General features: G+C 48.2%; 1 protein-coding gene across 1 annotated transcript in view; it reads right to left on the bottom strand.

The window, feature by feature from the left end:
- The window catches only part of LOC142803896 (neprilysin-21-like), a 155,465-nt gene that overhangs the window by 30,007 nt on the left and 100,033 nt on the right, over positions 1-25,425 (bottom strand). Inside the window, exon 12 of the mRNA XM_075890188.1 lies at positions 23,948-24,076. Coding sequence (XP_075746303.1) covers positions 23,948-24,076 — 129 coding nt within the window. The remainder of the gene's footprint in view (positions 1-23,947; positions 24,077-25,425) is intronic.

Here is a 25,425-nt window from a genome sequence, read left to right as displayed (position 1 = left end):
TCCCGAATGACCCAGCGGTGGGACAAGTGTGGGTAGATTTTGTGCACCGTGACCGCAGCTAAGAATGGACGCCAGCCAAGCGAAGCCGGATTAGCTCGCTGCATTTTGGCGCCGACTGCTACCGGATCGGGATTCATCGGTACCTTCTTGAGTTGGACATTCCGCTGCCAAAGAAGCGATATCTGGAGCCAGAAGCTGTGCCCACGCTCTAAACTGCTTCAGCACAACATCGCGAAGCAAATCCAGCATCAGAGCCCACACACAAGCGTCTGTGTTTCTAGAAGACGACAGAGCTGCATTGGTACGCCACGATTTTCAGCGAATGTCTCAGTCCCCACGTCACTGAGGCATACGAAAGCCTGAATTCATACGTCACTGTAAAGCCACTATTTCGAAATCGAAACTGAAAGTGGGTTTAGAAAAAGCGATAATAAAAAAAACATTCAATGCGTTTTGAGGCAGCAGAATACTGTTTCTTGGGTCCTCAATACCGCTGCTTTTATTTACAGCAGAAATCCGAAAATTGTTCGTGCCAGTACTCCTTTAAATGTAGCGTTGCTGGCAGTGACGCTGGACACAATCGCGCTGTGCTCGACTAGTTTGTCTACGAAAGTTCTTGTGATTCTTTGCCTCATAAGCGCACATTTGGTTTTCTGCATACCATGCTGTGTCTTCAGCAAGTGGCGATGATGCAGTGCTGTGGATCATTCCTGTCTCGGGCAAACGCGAACATGCCGATGAGAAAAACCACTCGCATGGACGAAAAAGCCCATCCCAACAACCGAGGCACAGTGTGGAAGGAATCTGTGTGGAGAGTCACTGCACTCTGGCGTGTGTTTGTATATGTGAAGAAATGCACGTTATGAATTAATACTGCAACGTAAAAACGTTCAGTATTGACCAAAAAGTGTTAATGTTTTCTTTGCGGGAATGTAGTGTCCGAAATATTTTTGACCTGCAGACTAGTGTGGAAAAAAGTACCTCGTTCAGCTGCGAAGAGAGATCACCGAAATTTTTTGCGAAGTGCTCCGTTTACCTCCGTTCACATTAAAGTGGCCGTGTGACACGGGCCGCATGTCCCTTACCGTAAGGCCGAGAGAGTTAAATGGTGTTCGCAAGTGCCCATGTGACAAGGTTTCAGAAACCATCGTTCAAAACTGCTCGCCAGAAGAGAAAGAAAAAAATAAAAGTTTGTGTGAGTCCCGCAACAAAGGGCGCAAACGCGACATGAAGCTTCAAGGATAGGTGTTGAGGTTTAACTAGAATGTTTTAGGTTGTTTTAACCTCATTGAGTTGTTCAGTACTATTATATCTCCAAATTTATGAATGCTGATTGAGCAAAAGTGTCTGTTGCAGTGATGCGAGGTCATAGATATATGATTGAGAGTTGTTTGATGGCAGAAACCTTGTACGTTTGAATTTTTCAAATTTCTAATGTAGTGTTGTACTCACGTGCCTTTGGTTGTATTTCACGTATTGAACATTTTTTTGCATTGTGAAATATTATGATTGTTTTGTTGTGAATATAACGTGTCATGAGCGATGAACTGTGCTACAAACTTTAGTTGTGTGGTGATTGTTCATGCTCAATTTTTTGTTTAGGATATTATGTGAAAATATTCCTAAAGGGGAGGGGGACAGTGTCACAAACGAGTGCTCAACAAAGCATGCACCTCCAAATTCCAACCACTGCGTTAAATCAAGGCACTGGTCAGACGTGACAAAAGCCGGCGCAGAGAATAAGCACCAAAGAAGGCCGTGCACGCGCCTCTTCTCCCCGTCAAAATCGTCACCGTCACGCCGACCAACCTCCTCGCAACTAACGCCGAGCGATCTCTGGAAACATCCCGAAGAAAAGGAGTGTGGTGCTGCACAGTTGCGCAAAGATATAAAAGAGGCCCAGCTCTTTTTACAGTGCCTGCTGACGACACGGATAAAATTTTCCAGAACCCACCGGTTAGTTCATATAGGCCAACAAGGGAGGGAGTCGCATGAGGAGATGAGAAGAGGTTTTCGCCGTGAGGCGAAGGCTTGTTCTACAGTGACCAAACAGAGACAAAGAAGTCTGTTTTCCACCTGTGGGTGAAGGTTTGTCTCACAAGCAAGAAAATTCTGTGTTTACCGCCTGTAAGTAAAGACAGTTCTGCAGTCACAGCACGCCTGTGGCCGACGTGTTCCTGGCAAAGAAGTTTTGTCTATTGAGTGTAGACATATGACGACAGGAGAGTTTTCTAAAAGAGAAATCTCAGACGAAGTGGGAAGATAACTGGCGCTCAATTTTTGGTATTCGCTGGATGAGAAGCATTGAAGCTTTGTTTCAAGAACTTTGAACCGAATACGTTTGAGGAACATTTTAGTATGCAATGTGTCAGTTAAAGCATAACAATGCACTGCAGCATGTGTTGCTGTTTTTGGCCATTACTATTAGTGTATCTTGTGTCGGTATTTCAGCCCATTCTTTTGTGATATATTGGAGTGATAATATGTGTGGTTTACCGTCCGAAAAGCACCATATGTTTATGAGAGACGCCGTACTGGAGGACAGAATAATTTTGGCCACCTGGGGTTCTTTACCGTTCACTCAAATCAGAGCACACGGGTCTACAGCATTTATTGCAGTATTTTGTGAGTGCTGTCGTATTGTATTTGATAACTGGTGAGTGTGCATGTTTGTGCGTTGATCCTCCTGCCTTATCTGAAAATTTATTTAGTTTTTGTTACCTATTCTTGGCTCTGCCTCGTTTTTAGTTCCACAAACAGTGTTCGCTGGCACACTAAAAAGACCAATCCAAAACTGTTAGTTCTTTCCTGGTGCGATTTGGAGGGCAGATATATGAGCCCTTGGTGTTAACCCGGGGAATGTTTCCCTAATTAACATAATAGGTTCACGTGCTACGTGAAGACAAACAGGCTCATAAAGAGCATGTCACACTTGCCTCCATGGCTACGGGTGACGCTGACTGACCTTCCCATGTTTAATTCACATATAAACTCAATAAATTGGCATGGGGGGATAGCCATCATGATAGCTCAGTGGTAGAGCGTCGAATGCGTTATTCGAAGCTCGCCAGTTCGGTTCCTGCTCAGGGCAAGTTATCGTTTCACCCACTTTATTCTTTACATTTACATTAAAATTGGTCTCATACCTTCCCCTATGTATTCCTCGGTATTATTGTCTGTTAGATCTCAATGTTGTGTCAAAGCACGGAAAAACTGGCTCTTAAGTATCAACTATATATATATATATATATATATATATATATATATATATATATATATATATATATATATATATATATATATATATATATATATATATATATATATATTGTGAGCGCTGATTGTGTTGCTCATCATTTTCACTTTCACCTGCGCATACAAAGCACCGTGATCATCATCATCGTAGCGGCTCGCTGCTTGTTCGGTTGCTGGCTCGCGCGTCTGGGTTGACAATAAAACGGTCGCTCCTTCGTACCTGACGTCGTCTCACAAGTGGTGGAGCGTGCTGTGATTCCCAAGTCCTCCTGCACTACCGGTCACCCCTGGAGCTCCGATCAGGTCGACGGCTGTGCTTGCCAACAGTGATGGCGCAAAACGACCCACCCCCTACCGCCTTCTTCGCACCACCCGCTCAGCCTGCTGGGCCTCACCACACCGTGAGTACCTCGCAACGAGACCCTCCAGTGTTTTCTGGCCTTCGCGGTGAGGACGTAGAAGAATGGCTGGACAGTTACGACCGTACCAGTGCTTGCAATTACTGGGATGAGGCACATAAGCTGCGCTATGTACCCTTTTATCTGAAGGAGGTTGCTAAGACGTGGTATCATAACCACGAACGCGACTTTCCTGATTGGTCAGCATTCACGGTGCAGCTGCGTCAAATATTCGGCACTTCTACAGGACGCTCTGAGGTAGCTAAACAGAAGCTCGCTACCCGCATCCAGGGGCCTGACGAATCGTACACATCGTACATTGAAGACGTTCTGGCCCTCTGCCGCCGCGCCCAAAAGGACATGCCGGAGGCCGATCGTATTCGGCAAGTAATGAAAGGCATCAACTCCGTCGCCTTTAATGCTCTTGTCATGCAGAGCCCGACAACAGTTCAGGACATTATTACCACCTGCCAGCGCCTGGACGCACTTTACTCAATGCGCCTTCCACACGCCTCCTATGACACTCGTCTTACTGGCGAGCATGAGCTGCGAGCTCTAATTCGCACCATAGTGAGAGAGGAACTTCACAGCCTTGTTCCTGCCAGCGCACCGACTTCACCTGCCCGCTCACCCCCTCCTAACCTGCGGGAAATTATAAAGGACGAATTGGCGTCGATGACGAGCGTCGCACGTGCCCCGCCTCCTGTGCCCTTACATGTGCCTACGTATGCCGAAGTCGTGTCACGGCCTCCTCCACCTACTCCACCTGTAACTACGGACGTCGTATACGACCATTTGGCCGCGATGGCAGCCAAGGCACCACCACAACCACACTTCCCTGCCTGGCGCCCTACGCGCCCCGTCTGTTACTACTGTGGCATAAGAGGACATATCTCCCGCTTTTGCCGTCGGCGCCAGCAAGATGAACGACGAGGTTATTCTTCGTACGAGAGTGACCGGGCTGCGAGGTCTGACCCCTACGTTCCAGGAACCTACATTCCCTCGTCACGACGTTCGCCTTCGCCTCCTTTGTCCCACGGTGAACCTCGTTCTTCCCGCTCACCCCGCCGTCGTTCACCATCGCCCTTCCGGCCTACTACTTCGCCTTTACGTTCTGCCCTGATGCCCCTCGACAGCCACTCGGAAAACTAGCAGCTGCAGTTTTTGGAGGAGAAACTGCCTGTCGTCGAAGTGTCCCAATTCCTCCTGCGCGCCCTGCAAATTTACTAACTGTTTGTGTAGAAGGCATTTCGGTTGACGCACTCGTGGACACTGGAGCAGCCATTTCGGTCATTGATCGCGAACTATGTCATCGTCTACGAAAAGTGCAAACTCCACATGTTGGTCCGGTGTTATGTGGTGCTAATGAAAATAGAATTTACCCTATTGGACAATGCACTGTTCGTGTTCTGATCGACGGAATTCGTCACCATATACAATTGGCTGTGCTTTCTTCATGTGCTCATCCGATTATATTGGGCTGGGACTTCCTGTCAGCCGCTTCCGCTGTCATTTCGTGTGGTCCGCCCGTTATTCGCATTACGGACACTGAAAATTCTAGTGCTTACGATTTTTCGTCGCCTCACCTTGTTGCAGCTGCAGACTTTGTACTGCCCCCGGCCCAAGAACGTATCCTCACCATTAGATCCAGCGATACCATTGACGGTGACGCAGTGGTTGTCCCCGATCAGCGCTGCATTTTCCGTGGAATCGCCATCGCATGTTGTCTAGTGCGGTTTTCGCGTGGTCATGCCAGTCTCACCGCCTACAACACGACAACAGAGCCACAACTACTGCCAGAGGGGTCCACTGTTGCCAGCCTTATCGACATAGCACCGGTATGTGTCGTCACTGTATCGTCTCCGCCGTCAGTCGCTAAGTGTACGCCACCAGGAGGCTCATCTAATGCGCTTAAAGCCACTTTGAGTCCATATCTCACTCCAACGCAAACTAATGACTTAATGGCCCTTTTAACAAAACACAAGACTTGTTTTGACGTTTGTTCGGATGGCTTAGGTCAAACTACGGTGACCTCTCATCACATCGCCACAGACGGTTCTCGTATTATCCGCCGTCGCCCTTACCGCGTGTCGTCTTCAGAACGCAAGGTCATCGAGGAACAAGTCAATGACATGCTCGCACGCAACGTTATCAGACCTTCCACAAGCCCTTGGTCTTCTCCTGTTGTCCTAGTTAAGAAAAGGGACGGATCAGTGCGATTTTGCGTTGATTACAGGGCACTAAACAAAATTACGCGCAAGGATGTATATCCTATGCCTCGAATTGACGATGCACTTGACACCTTACAGGGTGCAGAATATTTCTCAAGTCTCGACCTACGATCTGGGTATTGGCAAATCCCGATGCATGAGTCTGATAAAGAGAAGACAGCGTTTGCTACTCCTGATGGTCTCTTCGAATTCAATGTGATGCCTTTTGGGCTCTGCAATGCCCCAGCCACATTTGAGCGGATGATCGATACGGTGCTGCGTGGCCTAAAATGGAAGACCTGTCTTTGTTACCTGGATGACATCGTCATCTTTTCATCCAGCTTCTCGCAACACCTAGAACGTCTAGACGAGGTGCTCACATGTCTAGCCAAAGCCGGTCTCCAGCTAAATACCAAGAAGTGTCGGTTTGCGAGCCGCAGCATCAAAGTGTTAGGCCACGTTGTCAGCAAGCTTGGCATCGAACCTGATCCCGACAAAGTGGCCGCTGTGCTGCACTTTCCTAAGCCCACCACGCTCAAAGACCTTCGCAGCTTCCTCGGCTTAGCCTCTTACTTCCGCCGTTTTGTCCGTGATTTTGCCACTATCGCGGCTCCTCTTCACAAACTCCTGACCACAAGTGCATCATTTCTTTGGACAGATGACTGTGAAGCTGCTTTCCAGACCCTAAAGCGATGCCTCACGTCAGGGCCAGTTCTTCGCCATTTTGATCCCACAGCCCCTACTATATTACACACTGACGCAAGTGGGCACGGAATCGGCGCTGTTCTGCTGCAGCGTGACCAGGCTTCACAAGAGCAAGTCGTGGCTTACGCGAGCCGTACTCTCTCCCCAGCGGAACGCAATTACAGCATCACTGAACAGGAATGTCTCGCTATCGTATGGTCCGTGCAAAAATTTCGCCCCTATTTATATGGCCGCCGCTTCACGATCGTCACGGATCATCATGCGCTCTGTTGGTTGTCATCATTAAAAAACTTGTCAGGACGCCTCGGTCGTTGGGTGCTCCGACTGCAGGAGTATGACTACAGTGTCACATACCGGTCGGGCCGCAAACACCAAGATGCCGACGCTTTGTCACGCTGTCCGCTGTTGCAAAATCATGACGCATCTACCTGCTGCGCAGCACCTCCCAGCCAAGAGACCACGCAGATGACCAGTCTTAGTCCCATCGAGCCCACTGCACCGGATGACTTCCTTCAATCCGCAGACCTCACCTCGCTCCAACGTGCAGACACATACTGCCGTACAATCATCGATCGGCTCACCGGCTCATCTCGTGCTCCCAACAGCCGCTTGCGACGACAACTCACGCGTTTCAAACTTCATGACGGAACGCTACTTCGACAAACTTACCATCCTCTCGGTAGCCGATGGGTCCCGGTCATACCTCGCTCACTTCGACTCCAAGTCTTAGAAGCCTTTCATGACGACCCGACGGCTGGCCACTTGGGTTTTCATAAAACCTACGATCGCATTAAGACTCGCTGCTTCTGGCCTGGCCTCTCCACTAGTGTTTCCAGGTACGTCACTTCCTGTTCATCATGTCAACACCGAAAACGTTCGACATCTCTTCCCGCCGGCCCTCTACAGCCTCTCCCGTGCCCATCCGCTCCCTTCGAGTTCGTCGGCATAGACTTATACGGACCCCTTCCGCTTACCGCCGCCGGTCACCGCTGGATTGTTACTGCCGTAGACCATCTTACTCGCTACGCTGAGACGGCAGCTCTTCCTACTGGAGCTGCCAGCGAAGTAGCCGACTTTGTTCTGCGTGCCATTATCCTGCGCCACGGCGCCCCTCGTGTTCTCCTGAGTGACCGTGGCAAGACATTTCTTTCTCGTGTGCTCGCTGAAGTTTTACAGGCCTCTGACACAATCCATAAGACCACCTCGGCATATCATCCGCAAACCAATGGTCTTACTGAGCGTTTTCATAGAACTTTGTCAGACATGATCTCTATGTATGTCCAACCCGATCACAAGAACTGGGACACAATACTACCTTTCGTCACGTTTGCCTATAACACTGCCATACAACGCACTACAAGTTACAGCCCGTTTTTTCTTGTGTATGGCCGTGCACCATCTTTTGTTCTAGACACCAGCTTTTTGTCCACGCCTTCTGTCCCATCTGCGTCCCTTCCGGAAGAATTCGCTGCCCGTGTCAACCACTGCCGCACAATCGCCCGCGCCAACACCTCTACCATTCAGGCCCAGCGAAAAGTTCGTTGTGATGCGACACGTCGAGTTGTGTCATTCTACCCAGGCGACGAAGTGCTCCTCTGGACACCTGTTCGCACACCCGGCCTCTGTGAAAAATTCATTCACAGATACCTGGGTCCTTACACCGTGCTTGAACGAACATCAGCCGTAAATTATCGCGTCGCGCCGGTTACTTCGGCTTCTGATCGCCGTCGTCGCGGGACCGAGATCGTCCATGTGTCTCGCCTGAAACCTTATATCCAGCGCTCATACACTTACTAAATGAACGTCTTGCAGACCGCTTTCGTGTAGGGGGGAAATAGTGTGAGCGCTGATTGTGTTGCTCATCATTTTCACTTTCACCTGCGCATACAAAGCACCGTGATCATCATCATCGTAGCGGCTCGCTGCTTGTTCGGTTGCTGGCTCGCGCGTCTGGGTTGACAATAAAACGGTCGCTCCTTCGTACCTGACGTCGTCTCACAATATATATATATGTATATATATGTATATATATAAATATATATATATATTCATATATATATAAATAAATATATATATTTTTATATATATATATATATATATATATATATATATATATATATATATAGTAGGGTTGGTTGTTTGGGACAATAAGGTGTTTGGGTCCTTTACGACAAAATCATTGAAAGCCACAGGCCCTATGCCTTTGAGCAGATGGCGCACTTTGTCTGTCTCGGTCATTAGACTCGCCTAGTTGTTGTATGCGACCATCAAGTGTTTTCTTCGTCAGACTGGCTCGAACTGCCGGAGTAGTGAAGACTTGTCGCAGATGTTCTTTGAAGAAGTTCCAGTTGGGCATGTCAATCTGGCGGTTAAAAAACCAAGTCTTCGCCACGCCAGACAGAGCAAGTGCGCCATGCGCTTAAAGGCATGGGGCCAGTTGCCTTGAATTCCTTGGTCGTAAAGGGCCTAAGCATCGTTGCTGACATTGTAGCTATGTGCCAGTGCCTGGACGAGCTCGAATCCGCACGGCTGCAGCTGTACAACTCTCCTGCAGCTATCCCTGACAACCCTACTTACGAGCCCTCCTTACGAGCCATGATCCGCAGTATGATGCAAAAAGAACTGCAGTCACTCAGTTTTTAGCGCGTCAGTTTCCTTCTGACACCTCTAGTACAATGTTACGGGACGGGGACGTCGGCAAAGAGAAGTTGGCGGCTATACCTGGTAATGTGTGCAAAGAGCCTCACATCCTGAAAGCACCACTGGCTCACGCGCAAGTCGCCGCAGTTACTCCAGCCTTCGTTCCACCGATACCGCCGACGACGACGGCAGCCCATCGGGCGTCCCTGGCGCCCAGCGCGCAAACCCAGCTTTACTATGCACGAACAGCGCCAGCACACCTGGCTTCCGTACTCCCCAGCCCAAACACGCAACCCTACTATCAAACATGGCGCCCGAGGAGACCTAAATGCTACAATTGCGGATGTCGTTGACACATTGCACGTGTCTGTCGCAAGCGTCAGCGAGAAAAGCGTCGTGGGTTTGACACTTAAGAAGGGAATGACTATGCCACAGCAACCACTTTCCAGCACCATCCTTACGCCGCGCTTCACGGTCGCTCTTCCTCGCCATCAGGAACTCCTGAAATGGCTCCTCGCTACCGTGGTGCCAGGCATCGCTTGCTATCCCCTCTTCGTCGCTCTACATCGCCACTTCGACCAGCCTCTCAGTTCGCCGACCGTCGTCGGAAAACTAAATTACACAGCTTCTGGGGGAAAAGCTGCATTAGCGAAGTGGAAAAAAATTCCTCCAGAAAATCCTGATAATAAGATATCTGTTTCGGTCGAAGGCATAGAAGTAGAAGCAGTAATAGACAGTTGTGCTAGTTTCTCAGTTATTCACAAAGATTTCTGTGCGCGTCCCCACAAAGTTACTACGCAATACGATGGACACATGGACTTACGTTGTTCGCTGCTCTAAGGGACGCCATCCGACCTTCTGCCATGTGCACTGTTCGTGTCTACATTGATGGACTTCTCCAACATGTGCAATTTGCAGTGACTAGCTCGTGCACTGAACAGATAATAATAAGATAGGACTTACTTTTAACGGCCTACACGTCCATCTGCTGCCGCCAACGCGACCTACATAATACCAAAACCGCCAATTCGCTTCACGCAGATGACGCACCCCTTCATTTCTAAGATAGCAAGTTCGGATCCTGCTTACGAAAGTTATCTTTTCACCCATTCTTCTTATTAACATTTACATCCTAGTTAGGTCTAATAACTTCTCGTGTACATTCCTTGGCATTATTGTCTGTTAGAACTCATTATATGTATATATATATTAATATATATATTTATATATATATATATATATGTATATATATGTATAATATCTAACTGACAATAATGCCAAGGAATGTACAGTGGAAGTTATTAGAACCAATGGAATGTAAATAAGAACAAAGAAAAGTGGATGAAAAAATAACCAGCCGTGAGCAGGATCCTGCTCACGCCTGGTTATTTTTATATATATATATATATATCTATATATATATATATATATATATATATGTGTGTGTGTGTTCATTTTAGCTCGAAGGAGCATAATTAGGCTCTATATTTTTTAAAGAACCCCTTGGTAATTAGCCTTCAACTGCGGTGATTGTAAGTTCATAGCGATGCTTTTGACACAAAGCCTGTAGCGGAAACTTTTCAAAATACACTGAGGTAAATTACTGAAACATTTTATAGGCTGCGTTTTACCATTTCTTGATCGCCCTCTCTAAAGTGATTTAACTGCTGGGAGGAAACCGTATCGCCACCCACATAACTCCCGAGGCGTCGGCGACAGTTAACCACTGTATATATACATATATATATATATATACATATATATATATATACATATATATATATATATATATATATATATATATATATATATATATATATATATATATATATATATATATTATGAAACCACGTCTGGTACGCCAGCAACCAGGTTATCTTTTTTAATCCAGACACACGAACCAAAGAGCCAGCCCGCGTGACATACGATGATGATCACTACAATGGTTTGGTCATACAGATGAAGATGAAGTACATAGTCAGCGCTCACACTATTTTCCCTCCTTCGCGAAAGAGGGTAGCAAGTTAGTAAAGCTTGGGACGCCGAATATATCGTTTCAGTCGAGAGACGTGGGCGATCTCGTTGTGGCGGCGACGGTGATCAGGATCCGCGTTGACAGGAGCAACGCGATAGTTGACTTCAGATGTTCGTTCCAGGACGGTGTATGGACCGGAATATTGGTGAAGGAATTTTTCGCAGGTCCCACGTACAGGAACAGGTGTCCACAAAAGGACTTCGTCGCCTGGGCGGAACGCTACAACTCGACGCTTCGCATCAATGTCGATTTTTCTCTTGTCCTGAATGGTAGCAGTGTTGGCGCGGGCGATTTCGCGGCAGCGGGCGACGCGAGCGGCGAACTTTTCTGGGAGAGATGAAGATGGATTGGAAGATGTTGACAAGAAGGTGGTGTCCAGAACAAAAGTCGGTACACGGCCATACACGAGAAAAAAAGGGCTGAAATTTGTCGTACGCTGTATGGCAGTGTTATATGCGAACGTAACGAAAGGAAGTATTGTGTCCCAGTTTTTGTGATCCGGTTGCACGTACATAGAGATCATGTCGGACAAAGTTCGATGAAAACGCTCAGTCAGACCATTAGTTTCTGGGTGATCCGCTGATGTGGTCTTGTGGATGGTGTTAGAGGCCTGGAGGACTTCAGCAAGGACGTGTGAAAGAAATGTCTTGCCACGGTCACTAAGGAGCACACGCGGTGCGCCATGTCGTAAAATGATGGCGCGAAGGAAAAAATCGGCTACTTCAGAGGTAGCACCAGATGAAAGAGCTGCCGTCTTCGCGTAGCGAGTAAGGTGGTCTACGGCAGTAACAATCTAGCGGTGACCGGCTGGCGTAAGCGGAAGACGTCCGTAGAAGTCTATGCCCACAAATTCAAAGGGAGTGGACGGGCGCGGCAGTGGTTGCAATGGCCCCACGGGAAGAGACGTGGTACGTTTTCGGTGCTGGCATGACGCGCAGGAAGCGACGTACTTGGCGACAGAAGTGGAGAGGCCAGGCCAAAAGCAGCGAGTCTTGACGTGGTCGTAGGTCTTGTGGAACCCTAAGTGGCCAGCTGTCGCATCGTCATGAAACGCTTGTAGGACTTCCAGAAGAAGTGAGCGAGGAATGACGGGAACCCATTGGTTACCGAGAGGATAGTAAGCTTGCCGACATAATGTTCCCTCTTGAAGCTTGAAACGGGCAAGTTGTCGTCTTAGGCGGCTGTTTGGAGCACGCCATAAGCCAGCGAGCCGATCGATGATTGTGCCTCAGTAGGTATTGGCATGTTGGAGGGAGGCGAGATCTGTGGACGAAAGAAGGTCCGGCGAGGGAACCAACTGTTTCGAAGCAGAAGCCGTCTGTTTGGTCACTTTGGCGGGCGGTGACGAACTAATGGAAGGTGACACTTCAGCGCTTTGCGAGAGCGGGCAACGGGACAAAGCGTCGGCATCTTGGTGCTCTCGGCCTGAACTATATGTGACGCTGTAGTCATACTCGTGCGATCGTAGTACCCAACGGCCAAGGCGTCCCGACAAATTTTTGAGAGACGATAACCAACACAGAGCATGATGGTCAGTCACTATTGTGAAATGCCGGCCGTATAAGTAAGGACGAAACTTTTGTATGGACCACACGATGGCGAGACATTCTTGTTCAGTGATTCTGTAGTTTCGCTCAGCAGGTGACAGAGTACGGCTCACGTAGGCCATGACTTGTTCTTCGGAAGCGTGGTTCCGCTGAAGAAGGACAGCACCGATGCCAAGTCCACTTGCGTCTGTGTGTAGCACAGTAGGTGCGCAGGGTCGAAATGGCGAAGCACTGGCCGTGATGTGAGGCATCGCTTTAGGGTGTGAAAAGCTGCTTCGCAGTCATCCGACCAGACAAAGGGTGCGCTCGTGGTCAGAAGTTTGTGCAGAGGAGCCGCAATAGTAGCTAAGTCACGTACAAAGCGGCGGAAATATGACGCTAAGCCAAGGAAGCTGCGGATGGCTTTCTGTATGGTTGGTGTAGGAAAGTGCAGAACTGCGGCAACCTTGTCGGGATCGGGCTCAACGCCATGTTTACTGACGACGTGACCTAATACCTTGATGCTGTGACTGGCAAACCGACGCTTCTTAGTGTTGAGCTGGAGACCGGCCTTAGAAAAACACGTGAGGACTTCGTCTAGCCATTCCAGCTGCTGTGAGAAGCTGGACGAAAAGATGACAATGTCGTCCAGGTAGCAAAGGCAGGTCTTCTTTATTAATCCCCGCAGTACCGTGTCTATCATCTGTTCGAATGTGGCTGGGGCATTGCACAGGCCGAAAGGCATCACATTGAATTCAAAGAGACCATCTGGCGTAGCAAACGCAGTCTTCTCTTTATCAGACTCATGCATTGGAATCTGCCAATAACCGGAGCGCAAGTCGACTCGGCACCTTGTAAAGTATCAAGAGCGTCGTCAATGCGAGGCATTGGGTAGACGTCCTTACGAGTGATTTTGTTGAGTGATCTGTAATAAATGCAAAACCGTACCGAGCCATCCTTTTTTTCTTCACTAGTACGACAGGAGAAGACCACGCGCTTGTCGAAGGCCTGATGACGTTGCACGCGAGCATGTCGTTGGCTTGTTCTTCTATAAGCTTGCGTTCAGAAGCCGACACACGGTAAGGGCGGAGGCGACTCACACGGGATCCGTCGGTGTCGACACGATGGGTGGTCACTGTTGTTTGACCCAGACCTTCGGAACAAACGTCAAAGCAAGTTTTGTGCTTCATTAATAACGCTAGCAAGGCATCAGTTTGTGTTGCGTTGAGATGTTCGCACAAAGTGGCCTTGAGAGGAGGAAATGCATCTTCCGTTGCATACACTTTGAGAATGAAGAAGCAGATGAACCAGTGACGATACAAAGCGGTGCTTCTTCGGTAATGCTGGCAAGAGTGGTCCCCTCTGGCAAAAGAAGTGGTTCTGGCGTCGTCTTGCAGGTCGTGATTTTTGCATAACCATGGGAGAACCACACTAAACAAGATGCGATGGTGATCCCTCGAAAATGCAGCGATGGCAAGGAACAACCACAGCGTCAACATCTAGAATGTCTCGTGACTTGATCGCAAGGACACGTTCTTGTCCGGGAGGCAGGTGGAAATCCGCAGCTGTCACAAGGTTGGGCGACGAAAGGTCGGCAGCAGAAGAAAGCTCAGTGTCCGTAATACGAATGAGGGGGTGACCACACGAAATCACAGCAGACACCGCTGACAAGAAGTCCCAGCTTAAGATTATCTGATGAGCACACGAAGACAGCACAGCCAGTTGTATGTGATGACGGATTCCATCGATGAGAATACGAGCAGTGCACAACCTGGTCAGGCGAATTGGACTGTCATTAGCACCGCATAACATGGGACCGGCATAAGGAGTTTGCACTTTACGCAGGCGAAAACACAATTCACGATTAATTACCGAAATTGCGGCTCCTGTGCCTATAAGGGCGTCAACAAAAACACCTTCCACACAAACAGGCAGTAAATTAGCTGGACGAGACGGAGGAGTTGTAACGTTCTGACAACAAGCAGTTTCCCCTCCAAAAACTGCACCTTCTAGTTTTCCGAGTCTAGAGAGATCGGAGCGGGACGCAGGGGTGATGACGTACGCCGAAACGGTGACGGAAAACGGCGGCGAGATGAACGAGAAGGATGAGGCCCAGCATGAGACCGTGGAGGGGAGGGCGACTGACGGGAGGTTTATAGGTACGGTGCGGGATTGTATTCATCCGGTCTCGGGGCAAAGTCTCTCTCGTAAGCTGAGTAACCACGGCATTCATCCTGCTGACGGCGGCAGCAAAAACGGGATATATGACCCCTTATGCCACAGTAGAAGCAGATGGGGCGCGGAGGACGCCATGTAAAATAGTGGCGTGGCCTTGGCGCTTGCGTTGTCATCGCAGCCACATCGTCACATCCGACATCCGCAGGCACGGTTGGAACTGGTGCAGGGGCCCATGATGCAACTTCTGCATACGATGGCACTGGAAAGCGCACAGAAGACGGCGCATGTGCAGCGCTTGTCATTGATGCTAGTTTGTCCTTGATTATCTCTCGCAGGTTGGAAGGAGGTGTGTGGACAGACGCAACGGTAGGGTTGCCTGGAATAAAGCCATGAAGTTCTTCTCTGACAACTGTGCGGATAAGGACCCGCAATTCATGCTCTTTGGTAAAGCGAGCGTAGCAGGAGGCGTGTGGAAGGCACATGGGATGAAGCGCGTCCAGGCGTTGGGATGTAGTGATGACGTCCCGGACGGTAGTCGGATTCTTGATCACGAGAGCATTGAAGGCCACAGAGTTGATTCCTTTCAGTAGATATCGAATGCGATCGGCCTCCGTCATGTCATTTTGTGCTCGGCGACAGAGAGCCAGAATATCTTCAATGTAGAACGTATACGATTCGTCGTCCCCCTGGATGCGGGTTGCGAGCTTCTGTTTCGCTACTACAGAACATCCTGCAGACGTGCCAAATACCTGACGGAGATGCCCCGTGAAGGCCGACCAATTGAAGAAGTCGCCCTCGTGGATGAAATACCAGGTTTTAGCTACGCCATTGAGGTAAAAATGAACGTAGCGCCGTTGTGTGCCTCGGCCCAATAATTACAAACGCTGGTTGGATCATAACTGTCCAGCCATTCTTCGACGTCTTCGTTGCGAAGGCCGGAAAATACCGGAGGGTTTCGATGAGAGGTACTCACGGTGTAGTGAAGCCTAAGTGGTTGAGAAGGAGCGGTTGCAGCGGCGGACGCGTTGTGTTCTGCCATCGCGGTTGCTTGAGGGCACAACCGTCGACCAGACCGGAGCTCCAGGGGTGACGGGTAGAGCAGGAGGACGGGGGAACCAAAGCACGCTCCACCACTTATGAGACCACGTCCGGTACGGCAGCAACCAGATTATCTTTTTTAATCCAGACGCACGAGCCAGAGAGCCAGCCCGCGTGAGATACGATGATGATCACTACATTGGTTTGGTCATACAGATGAAGATGAAGTACATAGTCAGCGCTCACAATGTATATATATATATATATATATATATATATATATATATATATATATATATATATATATATATATATTGTTACGGGGAGAAGGCGTCTGAAAAATGTCTTTACTTCTGGTAAACAGGCAGGCATACAATATGGAGCACGGTCTGCATGAGCTCGCCTTAAACATCGTCCTCTTTTCTACAATGTTCATTTGTAGCATCCCGTAGCATGACCCCCGGCGGCGAAGGCACCGTCTCGGTGCTTGGTTGGTCTGAGTAATATCGTTTCAGCCAAGTGACATGAACAACGTCAGAACTTGATCGCGCGCTGGTGGCGTTAAGAGGTTCTGTTTTATATGTCACGTCGGTGACTTGGCACACCACACGGTACGGACCCGAGTAGGGTGAAGTCCGCTTTTCGCACAGGCCAACTCGCCGCGACGGCGTCTAGAGAAGGACTGTGTCACCTTGACTGAAGTTAACATCACGATTGCACGCGTTGTAGACCTGTCGTTGTCGTTCCTGCGAATCGCTCAGACGCCAGCGAGCAATCTCAGGTGCCTCTATAGCTCTAGAAATCACATCGCGGGCATATTCTGACGTGTGGCTAACGGGAGGAAGGAGCGTGTCCAAAGGCAACGTAGGTTCTCGTCAGTACAGGAGGAAAAATGGCGAGAAACCTGCAGTGTTATGCCGAGACGTATTATTGGCAAATGTTACAAATGGAAGGGCGGAGTCCCAGTCACGATGGTCGGAAGAAACGTACATGGCGAGCATGTCCGTGATGGTTCTATTTAGCCGCTCCGTGAGCCCGTTGGTTTGAGGATGATACGCCGTTGTGAACTTGTGCTGTGTAGCGCAAGAGTGTAATATGTCTTGAATGACTTGTGATAAAAGTAGCGACCTCGATCGGTAAGCAGTTGCCGAGGAGCGCCGTGGTGTAATATGACGTCTTCTAGAAGAAAGTTAGCGACGTCGGTCGCACAACTGGTAGGAAAGGCCCGTGTGATGGTATACCGAGTGGTGTAATCCGTGGCGACTGCTGTCCACTTGTTTCCGCTGGCCGATAAAAGGAACGGTCTTAGTAAGTCAACACCTACTTTATAAAATGGTTCGGATGGGATCTAAATGGGCTGAAGGCGTCCCGCTGGAAGGGTTGCTGGTTTTTTTGCGGTGTTGACAGGATTTGCATGAGGCGACGTAATGGCAGACGAATCGGTAAATACCGGGCCAAAAGAAGCGATGTCGAACGCGGTCATAAGTTCTTGAAGCTCCCAGGTGACCAGCTGTCGGAATATCATGCAACTGTGCAAGGACAGTCTGACGCATATGTTGTGGTATGACCAACAGCAGCTCAGGTCCGTCAGGATGCATGCTGTAGCGATATAAGGCGCCATCTTGGAGCAGGAACATACGGAGAGACGGAGGAGTTGTGGGACCACTAAGCCGAAGGATCATATCTCTGAGGTGTTGATCACGGCGTTGCTGATCTCCGATGTTACTAAACGCGGACAGTGCCAAAACTCAAGTAGACTCATCGCTCTCAGAAAGGTCTGCTGGGTCTACTGGATGACGCGACAAGCAATCAGCATCCTCATGGCGGCGACCTGATTTGTAGATAACTGTGTAGGAATATTCCTGTAGTCGTAGAGCCCACCGGCCGAGACGTCCACTAGGATCTTTTGAGGACGACAACCAGCATAAGGTGTGGTGATCAGTGACAACCGCGAAATGGCGTTCATACAAATATGGCCGAACTTTAGCCACTGCCCAGACGAGTGCGAGGCATTCGCATTCTGTGATGGAGTAATTTCGCTCTGCTGGCGATAAAAGACGGCTAGCGTATGCAATAACGCGCTCGCAGCCATGCTGTCGTTGTGGCAAAACGGCTCCGATTCCGTGGACGCTGGCGTCGGTACGCACTTCTGTTGGAGCGCATATATCAAAGTGGCCGAGAATCGGTGGCGTCGTAAGTCTACTCGTCAGTTCAACAAATGCTCCGGTTTGTTAAGGTCCCCACACAAAAGTCACATTTTTTTTAGTAGTTTCGTGAGCGGGCGTGCGACGTCAGCAAAAATCCGCACAAATCTACGAAAGTAAGAACTAAGGCCCACAAAGCTTCGAACATCGTTCACAGAGGTCAGCACAGGGAAATCTTTGACGGCGCCGATTTTCTCAGTATCGGGATGAACACCAGAAGAATCGACAAGGTGTCCAAGGACAGTGAGATGCCGGCGGCCGAAGTGACATTTCAACGAGTTCAGTTGGAGCCCTGCTTTGCGGAAAACCGAAAGAATTGTTGAGAGACGCTCGAGGTGAGTTTCAAAAGTTGGCGAAAAAACGATGACGTCATCAAGGTAGCATAAGCAGATTGACCACTTGAAACTGTGAAGAAGAGCGTCGATCATTCGTTCGAATGTAGCCGGGGCATTGCATAACCCGAATGGCAATACTTTGAACTGATAGAGCCCGTCGGGAGTTATAAATGCCGTCTTTTCACTGTCCAAATCATCAACTGATATCTGCCAGTACCCGGAACGAAGGTCAATGGAAGAGAAATATTTTGCTTCCCTAAGGCAGTCAAGAGCGTCGTCTATCCGCGGCAGAGGATACACGTCTTTTTTGTAACCTTGTTAAGGTTTCTGTAGTCGACACAGAAGCGCCAGCTGTAATCCTTCTTTCTCACAAGCACAACGGGCGAAGCCCAAGGACTTGAAGGTTCAATGATGTCTCGGGCAAGCATCTTGTCGACTTCTTGCTGGATCACGTGGCGCTCGGTAGAGGAAACCCTATAGGGTCACCAATGTACTGGATTTGCATCACCGGTGTTGATCCGATGCTACACGACGGTCGTTCGACCTAGGGGTTGGTCGCAGAGATCAAAGACGTCTTGATACGACGCAAGAAGGTAACGAAGCGCAGACACATGCTCAGCCGGGAGATCAGAGGCAATCATTCCAGTTATGTAGTCTAGTGTACTGTGCGACTGAATACTTGAAGACGACGGTGTATCCTCTGTTAAGGCCGATATGTGGTAGTCGCCGGCCGGAGCAAGGGTTGCAAGGGATATTCCTTGTGGCAGCACTTCAGAGTAAAGTCCAAAGTTCACAATAGGGAGACATGCCACGTTGTTCTTCATTGTGAAGTTGGTGTGGGGGAACGTAACATTGAGCGAACAGAGAACTGTAGGATTAGGTGAGATGACATAATCGCCGTCAGCCACAGGTGGATCAGAAGAGACGTCGATATACGTCACAGCTCGACAAGATAGGCGAACACAGTCGGCGGAGCATAGCTTTGGCGGCGCAAGATTAGGAAGGTCAACGGCCTGTGGTAGGACGAGCTGAACAACACCAGCAGAACAGTCAATTAGGGCGGAATGCTTCGACAGAAAATCGAGTCCCAAAATGATGTCATGTGGGCAGTGGTCCAGTACGTAAAGCAGAACAGTGGTATGACGTCCAGCAACAGTGACATGGGCGGCACACATCCCTGTGACCGCTGGTGTTGCACCATCAGCTACTCGGACAAGAGTGTTCGGAGCAGGAGTGAGCAATTTCTTGAGTCGAGCACAAAGGCTGGAGTGCATGACTGTTATGTGAGCGCCGGTAATAATGAGTGCTGCCACAGAAGTACCGTCAACACTTACTTTTATCAAGTTGTTGTGTCCGGGTATCGTGTGTAGAGGAATTTCTGGTCGGGTCGTCGAAGCAGGCTCACCTCAAGGAGCTGCGCCCGTCAGTTTTCCGAGGACTGGTGGTAGGAGGGTGGGGGGAGCGACGTCACTTAGTTGAGTGGGACATACGTCCAGATGGCGACGGGGAGCGGCTTGGTTGGGCGGGCCTGAATGGCGAAGCATCACCTTGTGCCGTGTAGATCGGCATTCGAGAGCCAGCAGGTGGGCGTCGGGTGTTGGAATAATGCGACCATGGCTGCCAACCCCAGGAAGTGCGGCAATGACGTGAAATATGGCCGACTCGTCCACAGTTGAAGCAGATCGGCCTGTCATCGGAAGTTCGCCATTCTGCCGGGTTCCGGTAATGTGGGCGGTTGTTCGGTCCGCGGGACATACTAGGTGTACGGGGCAGTCGGTAGTCAGGTTGGTTTACGGGGCATAGCGTCTGAAGTCCGGCGTTGGCCAGTTCCTGGCGTACGACACTCTTGATCAAAGAAATCGTGGCGCGAGAGTCGTCAGGGGCCTGGACTTGGTCAGACAGGGGAGATGCTGCCTCGATTTTGTGGCGCACGACGCGCATGATATTGTCGGAAGCAGCAGGGGTGGTGCCAAACGGGCGTCCTCGCAGGTTGATGTTGCAGCCGTGTTGGGAAGACACGAAAAGTGTGGAGTGATACGGCGACTTTTCGCGTCTTTGAAGTGTCGGCATTCATTAATAACGTCGTCTACGGTCAATGAGTTTCGAAATACGAGGAGATTGAAGGCATTCCTTTGAGGATGTGCGCGACCTTTTCGGATTCCGGCATCTTGTCATCAACCTTCCGGCAGAGGGCGAGCACATGTTGTATGTATGTGACGTACGACTCGGTGCCGGACTGGAGTCGGGACGCTAGTTCTTTCTGCGCAGCACGACGACGCCCGATGGGCTTGCCGAAGAGATCGATGAGTTTCTGCTTACAGATGTCCCAACTCGTGATATCTTCCTCGTGGTTGGAAAACCAAACTTTAGCTGTACCATCAAGGTAGAAAATATTATTGGCCAACATGAGCGCCGGATCCCAGTTGTATAGGGCGCTCACCCTTTCGTACAGCTGAAGCCATTCCTCCACGTCAGTACTGTCAGTGCCCGAAAATGTGCTTGGGTCACGCGGTTGAGTCAGGACGACGGTGCGGTTAGTAGCAGCTGGATGCAGTGCTGTTGGTTGCTGCGTATTTGGACGAAGCACGGTTGGGGTAGTCAGGCATCGCACAGGCAGCCAAAGAACGTCGTGGTGTTGACTGTGGGAAGCCCCGCACTCTCCACCAAAATGTTACGGGGAGAAGGCGTCTGAAAAATGCCTTTACTTCTGGTAAACAGGCAGGCATACAATATGAAGCCCGGTCTGCACGAGCTCGCCCTTAACATCGTCCTCTTTTCTACAGTGTTCATTTGTGGCACCCCGTAGCAATATATAAGGTAAAAAAGTGTATACCTAAGGGCTCGTCTTTCCGTGTTTTAACGCAATATTTATGAGATCCAACAGACAGTAATGCCAAGGAATGTACAGGGGAAGTGATTAGAACCAATCGAATGTAAATAAGAAGAAAGAAAAGTGGATAAAAACAACCAGCCGTGAGCAGTAATCGAACCTACGACCTTCAAATAGCACCGAACGCGTTATTCTAAGGTCGTAGGTTCGATTCCTGCTCACGGTTGGTTATTTTTTCATCAACTTTTCTTTCTTCTTATTTACATTCCAATGGTTCTAATGACTTCCCCTGTACATTCCTTGGCATTACTGTCTGTTGGAATATATATATATATATATATATATATATATATATATATATATATATATATATATATATATATATATATATATATATATATATATATATATATATATACAGTCAAGTAGATCCTCCGTGAGCGGTCACAACGTGGTTTATTTCGACGTTTCGGCCTAGAGTCTGGCCTTCATCAGGATTAAAGATACAGTTTGTTGGTGCTCAGCTTTATACAATCTCAAATCAGAGGGAAAGGAAAGAGGAAAAAAGACAGAAAAGAAAAAAAAGAAAGAAGAAAAAAGGAAAAGAAAAGAAAATTAAAAAAAGAGAAGAAGAAGAGAAACATAATATACGGTAGACTCCCCTCGGGCGCCCCCCTTCCACTCTTCCTTCCACTTCCCCCTCTACTCTTTCCTCCACTTCCCCCTTCATCTCTCTCCCTCTTCTCCCCTTCACCTTTCTAATGTCAGCGGTCTGTGTATGTTTCCTTTCACTAACGCATTCCTCCCGATCAGACGGCGCCTCCTGGCACTGGCGGTTCGGTGTGGGGCAAAAAAGAGCTTTTTTAGGAAGTCCTAAGCCTTTAGGTACTCTTTTTTAGGAAGTCCTAAGCGTTTAACTACTCGTAGTTCCGTAAACAATTCTTCGTAGAAGGAGGGGTGCCGCGTATTGTGGCAGAGGCTGGTAAGCGGGCGTTTTAGGAAGTTCTAAGCCTTTAACTACTCGGCGCCCTGTCAACATTTCGTCGTAAAAAGAGGGGTGCCCCGTATTGCGGTTGAGGCTGGCAAGCGGGCGCAATGCGAATTCCTTGCCCGCTTATGGATTACGAGTGTAGTGGGGGCCTCCCGGCTGTGCACAGGGTTGCTGTTGGGCATGTCATGCATGGCACAATTGATTGGGTAGTAAAATAAAACAGAAAACAGACGACAGCTGCATTTAAGAAGAGTAGTTACACTTGGAATTGTTTTGGGTAGTCCAGTGCCCTTCGCAGCTGCAGTGCCGTGAACTCAGTTACTATTTTCATTGTTGCCGTTATTGCTTTCAAATGCTTTAATTGCTGCAAGTGTACCAGCACTCTCATTTATTTCTCTATCGAGGGTGTTAAATCGGTGGATAAGGTATGACTCTTGTTGTTCACGTTCTCGATTTGATTTAAATCCCGTCTCTACGAGCGTTACTCATAATTTGTCGAATGCATGGTCGGGAAGATTGACATGTTTTGATAGAGGTAGACTTGGGGCTGATTTCGCATGGGCTCTGTGATTATTGAAGCGAATCCCAAATGGTGTTTCTTTTTGTCCGATGTATTGCATACCACAAACGTTGCATTCGATTAGACATACCACATTAGAGGAATCGCATGTTAGGTTTCCTCGTATGTTAATCGAAAACTTGGATTGCGTGCTGGTTGCTTTGTCTGTTTCTCGCATCGCCTTACATACAAGACATCGTGGCTTTAAACAAGGGCGACATGAATTATTGGGGGGTGATGTGTTAATTTGGGAGGGGACAAGGTTGTCTTTGAGGTTACGTGGTCGTCGGTAAACGACGCCTGGAGCGGATGGGAATGCGCGTTTCAGACGTTCACTTTGTTTCAGAATGTTGTAATGTCGTATAAAGATTTTGTTTACATTGGGGAAGTTTGTGATGTAAGTAAAGCAGAGGTTTGTTCATTGTGGGTCTTCTCGTGGTGGTCGCTTCATAAGCAGTTGATGAAGGCCAGACTCTAGGCCAAAACGTCGCAATAAACCACGTTGTGACCGCTCACGGAGGATCTACTGGACTATATGCAACGCTACGGCCACTCAACCACCACGCCTGCCTATAAATAAATAAATAAATAAATAAATGAATAAATATATATATATATATATATATATATATCTATATATATATATATATATATATATATATATATATATATATATATATATATATATATATATATATATATAAGGTGTGTATATTTTATTTATTTAAAATTACCTTACTTGCCCCATTACAAGGCATAGAGTAAGGGGGCGGGTACATAGAAAGTATGCTAGTGGATGATACTTCTGCCATAATACAGAGCAACTAATAACTAATAACAATACAAGGCAAGTTATAACATCGAAACTAATAACAGTGGTTGCACAAATGACAAGGAGGGGCTTCAAGCAACAACACGAATTTCCCTTCAGGAAAAAGCACAAAGAACAAAAACAAAAGTCAAAGAGGATATATATATATATATAATTCTTCGCATGTGTTTGCGAGAAGCAGTATTGTGTGGTGAAATATATGTCTACTCACGACAGACTGGTGGGACCTCCGCAGGCAGAGCACTTTTTCAGTGTAGTTTCCTAAAAAATCTTTCGTGGCCCATGTTGCACGCTGAATAGCTTGTACGCCCAAAGAGTGCATAAACTCATGCCCGACTACCTGCAACGAAAAGTCCGTCAGACCGAGAGTTTATGGTCAAGACACGCCGATGAAGTAAGATAAGCAGTTTTCAAAACATGTAGACTAATTTTGAATCCATGTGCAATATTTTGTAGGAAAAACACGCTTAGATCACCACTTTGTAGTTAGAATAAACCAAAAATTCAATTATGATTGGGCTGTCTTTCTCGGAAAGAGGCAGCTTTCACCTGAGAGCTAGTACACCATCATGAAGAACGGGCAATGATAGGTGCGTTGCAAATGCAACGAAGATGAAGAGAAGTGCAAAATCAATCATACCATTGGTTCAAGCGTAAGCTAGTCAAAATTTGATAGCGCCAATTTACGTGTTCGTTGTACTTACGTGTTCGTTGTATTTACATATGTGCAGAGAGGTACGATAACCCTAATATTTCTTGTGCGAACTATTCATGGGTATATGAAAACCCTTCTAACGATATATAAAAGTCTTCTCGGCACATGCATTTGATGCAACTGCCGAACCTCCACTTTTACTCCGGAAGCCTTGTTGCAAGTTTCGATTATGAACGTTTCGAACCATCGAAACTTACATCACAAGAGTGCAATGTAGGAGATATCGGTGCGTCTGAACAACCCGGCAAAAAGCGTAGCTGGACATTCTAACTCCGAAGATTCGGGAATAGTTGGAGCCAACTTTCGCGCGCAGCTGATGCTCTGTGAACAATTAGGGTTTCGCCCATTTGCCACAAATGAAATTTGCGTTATTGACTATATATAGTCTATCAGTTTAAGTGAAATGAACAATACTGGAGTGTGTGCATTGGTGGAATGAAGCACATTACCATCGTCGGTGCTTGACAGAGAGCTGTCAGCAGAGGTCTGCTCGGTAAACGCAGCTTACTTTGTGTAAGTGCTGTCATCAGTTCGTGTGGCACAGGACTACGTTTATTTCATGTTTCCACTAATTTTCCCACATCGCGTCATTAGGCAGAAAGGTGCATATTGTTTCGAGTAAACCCCGCGTCGAGTCTTCAGAAAAATGGCAGAATGACATAGTAACCCTAAATGTGCTGATTAAAACTACAGCCTAGAGAACAGCAAGATTACCTAAAGGTACCAAAGTAGCCGCTTGAAGTGACATCATTCTATAGTAGAAAAAAAGCTGCTTTATTGAATACAAGTTCCGAAGGACTAGGGGGCCCTTATATTGACACACATGCGCAGCACTGAAGGGACGCGCGAGGCAGGATGCGGGGCAAGCCAAAACAACTATTTATTTCAGTAGGCAGACCTACGCCCGAAAGACACAGCAGAACAGCAGTACCAACGGTGGAAAAACTATACCCCGGTTCCAACTGGTGCCCCCG

Source organism: Rhipicephalus microplus, chromosome 3 (genome assembly GCF_043290135.1).
Source record: "Rhipicephalus microplus isolate Deutch F79 chromosome 3, USDA_Rmic, whole genome shotgun sequence".
In the NCBI taxonomy this organism is placed as follows: domain Eukaryota; kingdom Metazoa; phylum Arthropoda; class Arachnida; order Ixodida; family Ixodidae; genus Rhipicephalus; species Rhipicephalus microplus.
This window is presented reverse-complemented; position numbering and strand designations above follow the sequence as displayed.